Below are 4,134 nucleotides of genomic sequence, written 5' to 3' on the forward strand. Positions count from 1 at the left end.
TGTATCTATATAAGTGAGGAACAGCGAGCTGTTATCTAAGCTGTATATCTGTTCCCTGTTCCTTTTCGACTGTGACCGGTAACGGCCTTATTCCGAATTCAAGCTTAGGAGCTAACTTCAGAGCGTTAGGTCGAAAAAAATGCGCTACCGGAGCCTGTCCACAATACGTTCTGTTCCATGTTCTGTTCTTGTTCTTGTTCTGTTCTGTGTGCTAACGTTCCAGAATCAGGGTCGGCTATCTACATCTTACATATCGTATTTCGTGATTGTATTCATTGTAAACATTTATACTTGGTTATGTACGTGCTCCAAAATATCCAAAATGAAAAGTCGAAAACTTTTATTATCAATGAGCTTGATTTATAGTACTACAATATTGTCAATGTTACTCAAGAAAATTGAAAAGAAACGTATAAGAAGATATTGGACAAAAACATATTTGCATCCTCTCATGGGGGATGAATATGGAGCATTTTCTCAGTTATTTATTTATTTTGCATTGAATGACTACGAAAAGTTATTCAGATTTGTTAGAATGTCTTTTGACAATTTCATAACATTGTATCATTTGGTAGGTGCTAAATTAGTGAAATTGAGTCGAAGAAAGCCACTGATTGCAGATTTTCGTCTTGCTGTAGTATTACAGTAAGTATGAAAAAATTCTTTTAAAATATTAATTTGTAATAGATTTTAGCAATAATACTAGTTTTGTGTTTATGCTATAGTTACCTTGCTCATGGTGGATGTGTCAATAATGAAGCATGGCTTTTCCGCTTGGGGAGATCCACTGCATATCAATTAATTGCAGAAGTATGCGAAATATTGAGTGTAGCATTAGTAAAAAAATATGTTCAATTTCCGAATAAACAGCAGTGGTTACAAATTGCTAAAGGATACCAAAGATTATGGAATTTTCCTAATTGTATCGGAGCACTATATGGTAAACATGTAGAAACTGAAAAACCAGCACACGCAGGAGCAGCATTCAAAAACTACAAGAAGTTTCATAGTTTATTGCTAATCGCAACGTGTGACCATCTCAAAAGATTTACTTGGTTCTCTTTTGGAGACTATGGTAAGAGTAATACAATGTGTAGATTTTATGAATGCATGAGCTTACAGCTTACAGAACTTTGTTATGTTTTACAAATTGATTGAGTAAAATTTAAAAGTTATTGCAAATCACATTTATGTTTTTCTAGGGTCTTTTAGTGATCCCAGTAGCTTTGGAACCACAGATTTATCAATGAAACTACAAAATCAAACAGCCAACATACCGCCTCCAAGAGTGCTACCAAACAGTAACATTCAGACAACTTTTGTTTTTGTCGCAGACGAAATTTTTGGAATTCGAAACAAAGGAAGAAAAAATTTATAATTATAGGTTATCGAGAGCATGACTAATTATTAAATGCTGTTTTGGTATATTAGAAGAAAAGTGGGCAATTTTTCAAAAACCAATATATTTTGATACAAGAACTACTGAAAAAATTGTATGTGCCGCCATAGGACTACATAATTTTCTTTTATGTGAAAATAATATTGAAGAAGAATAGTCTATTGAAGAACATTATAATTACACTCAGGAAGTAAGAAATGCCACGTCTCCAACCATTATAAGAAATCGCTTCAAAACGTATTTTTCTTCTCCAGAAGGTGCAGTGGAATGTCAGGAAAAATATATATAGCTTTTCAACGGATTGCAAGATTTACTCAAAATATTTATTTTTTATACTTATATTTTCTATAAAAATATGTAAACAAATTTTAATTAGTACTCTATTAAAGAATTTCTAACACATATGCAATATTTTATTTATTATTAATCTTTATTTATAAGAACCATGCTACACCATTGAATGTTGTTTGATTAAATTACATTACACAATTGAAATAATTAAATACAATAAAAATAGGTTTACTCGGTATTTTTTCTGCAAGATTGAATAATTTTAAGTATTCCATAAACGCATTTTAACATTTTGTCATTTTCGACTGTTTGTAAAGCTTCTTGAATTGGCAAAATGTAGCATACATCTTCAATATCAACTATTAGTAACTTGGTGGTAGCTTTAATATTTTCTTGAATCCAATCGGATATTTCTGTTTTTAGTTTTCTATGATATTCTATTTTGTTTTTTACTACTTTATCTACTTCTAGCATTACATTTTGTTGGTTTGAAGAAGTTTGTTGTTTATGAGTATAACTTGTAGACGGATTGGTTGTAGAATCATGACTATTGAATGTGTTCGCACATACTTGCTGATCGATAACTTTTTTTTTAAGTGAAGAATCTGTTTTAGATGAACTTATACGATTAATATGAGACTCTAAAAAATCCAAATGTTGATATAAATAGTAGGTGATCTTTTTTCCGTTTATTTTATCTTTGTGGGCTCTTATAAAAGATTTTTTCAAATTTTCCCAGCGTTATTTCACGTCTGCTTCTGTTACTGAAAAAGACAATACATAATTTATTTATTTAAAACTTTTATTATTATTATATATAATCCATGAAATAATGCAAATGAATATTGACAATCATTAAACATTAAATAAAATGAATTAAGGTTTGTTATCATGAAATTTTTTTTTATTACTACGTACATGGGTTCTCTAAGTGTAACTTATCATTCACTTTATCAGCAATACTATTGAAAATTGTGCCTTTGTTTACATTCGATTTTTCATGATTTTTGTTATACAAACATTCATATGATTTCACCATAGAAATAGTCAATTCATTAACTTTGCTAACTTCCATTTTATAACTTTTTAAATACTTGAATGCATATGTGATTACAACAAAATTTGACAAAGTTCGAAATTGGATCGCGTCAATCTATTGAAATAAAAGACGATCTGGCTTGACAAAGAGTACCTATTTACTATTTTCATAAAACAAAAAAGACGCGATGATTCTCGTACACGGATTCGTTAAAGCGTGCATCTATTCGTTTTGTATTGAAATCTATTTGAAAAAATGGCTCATAAATTTATACATAATCGAGAATTAGGAACTGGCCGTTGCATGAATGTTCGAGACGAGATAGTTGCAATCAGAAACACATTCAATGGAAAGACATTCAAAAATGAGGAATGTCAAAAATCTTAACATATATGAAGATTTATTAACATTTTATACATTATTACAAATTATTTTTTATAAGAAATACACATAATTTGATTTGTATTTACAGAAATAATGGAAAGCGACGAAGAGAAACGAAGAATTGTTAGAATATAAGCAGCTTGTAGATTTTGATTCAGATATATTTTAAAATTTTGTATTTATAAAAAGATTATTTCAATTACAAAAATGAGTGACAACGCAATTTCTAGTTTAAGTTTATTAAAAGAATCTGACATTATACGTGAAGAAGAAAATCAGTCAGAACAAGAAGATGATGAAAATGATTCGATTGCAGACATTCTTGATGAGATAATCGTAACTATTTTTTTTTTTTTACGTGGCATTTGGAACTCGAAACCACCCAAGATGCACCTCTCCGATCGACACCGTCCTATTTCTACTAGATCCGCTTTTACGTTGTCCTCCCATCTACGTCTAGGTCTACCTAGAGGTCGTGTTACCATCGGCCTGCCCTTCATGACACGCGCTGCCGTACGGTCGTCTCCCATTCTCGCTACGTGCCCTGCCCATCCCAATCTGCGCGATTTTATTATTCTGTTAATATTCGGTGACGCGTACAGATTGTGTAACTCATCATTGTGTAGTCTCCTCCATTCCCCGGTTTCCTTATCTTTCTTCGGCCCGTATATTTTTCGCAAGACTTTATTTTCAAATACCCTAAAACGGTTGTCCGCATGCTTAGTGAGAGCCCACGTTTCGCACCCGTACAGAACCACCGGCGGTATTATTGTCCTATATATTCTTATTTTAACGTTTTTAGACAACAGCCTCGATTTAAGTAAATTACTCACGGCGTAGAAGCAAGCATTACCCGAATGGAGTCTCTTATTTATTTCGACATTAATCTCGTTTCTATCATTTATGGTCGTACCCAGATACCTGAATTCGCTAACCTTTTCAAAAGTAAAATTCCCAACTCTGAGATCTTCCTCCCCTCTGCAGATGCCTAGCTTATCCACAATCATGTACTTTGTTTTTG

General features: G+C 31.9%; 1 protein-coding gene across 4 annotated transcripts; it reads left to right on the top strand.

The window, feature by feature from the left end:
• LOC100678932 lies at nucleotides 1–1,803 on the top strand. 4 transcript variants are annotated; one of them, XR_004344827.1, is made up of 5 exons: nucleotides 1–480; nucleotides 576–645; nucleotides 726–1,075; nucleotides 1,203–1,589; nucleotides 1,654–1,801. XR_004344827.1 is itself a non-coding variant. In XM_003425674.5 (4 exons), the coding sequence occupies exons 1-4, from the start codon at nucleotides 459–461 to the stop codon at nucleotides 1,376–1,378; spliced, it is 618 nt and encodes a 205-aa protein (XP_003425722.2). In that variant the 5' UTR covers nucleotides 1–458; the 3' UTR covers nucleotides 1,379–1,803. The 4 variants fall into 4 exon arrangements, 2 of the variants coding, with proteins under 2 accessions (XP_003425722.2, XP_031786282.1); XM_003425674.5 differs by having other exon boundaries at nucleotides 1,203–1,803; XR_004227678.2 differs by having other exon boundaries at nucleotides 3–645.
• The last annotated feature ends 2,331 nt before the right edge of the window (nucleotides 1,804–4,134 follow it).

This window comes from Nasonia vitripennis, chromosome 4 (assembly GCF_009193385.2).
Source record: "Nasonia vitripennis strain AsymCx chromosome 4, Nvit_psr_1.1, whole genome shotgun sequence".
Lineage (NCBI taxonomy): Eukaryota > Metazoa > Arthropoda > Insecta > Hymenoptera > Pteromalidae > Nasonia > Nasonia vitripennis.

Coding starts and splice junctions, on each gene's coding strand:
- LOC100678932 (XM_031930422.1), top strand. CDS start 140: ATGCGCTACCGGAGCCTGTCCACAATACGTTCTGTTCCATGTTCTGTT. Junction 646..725: donor CGTCTTGCTGTAGTATTACA/GTAAGTATGAAA, acceptor TTTATGCTATAG/TTACCTTGCTCATGGTGGAT. Junction 1,076..1,202: donor GTTCTCTTTTGGAGACTATG/GTAAGAGTAATA, acceptor ATGTTTTTCTAG/GGTCTTTTAGTGATCCCAGT.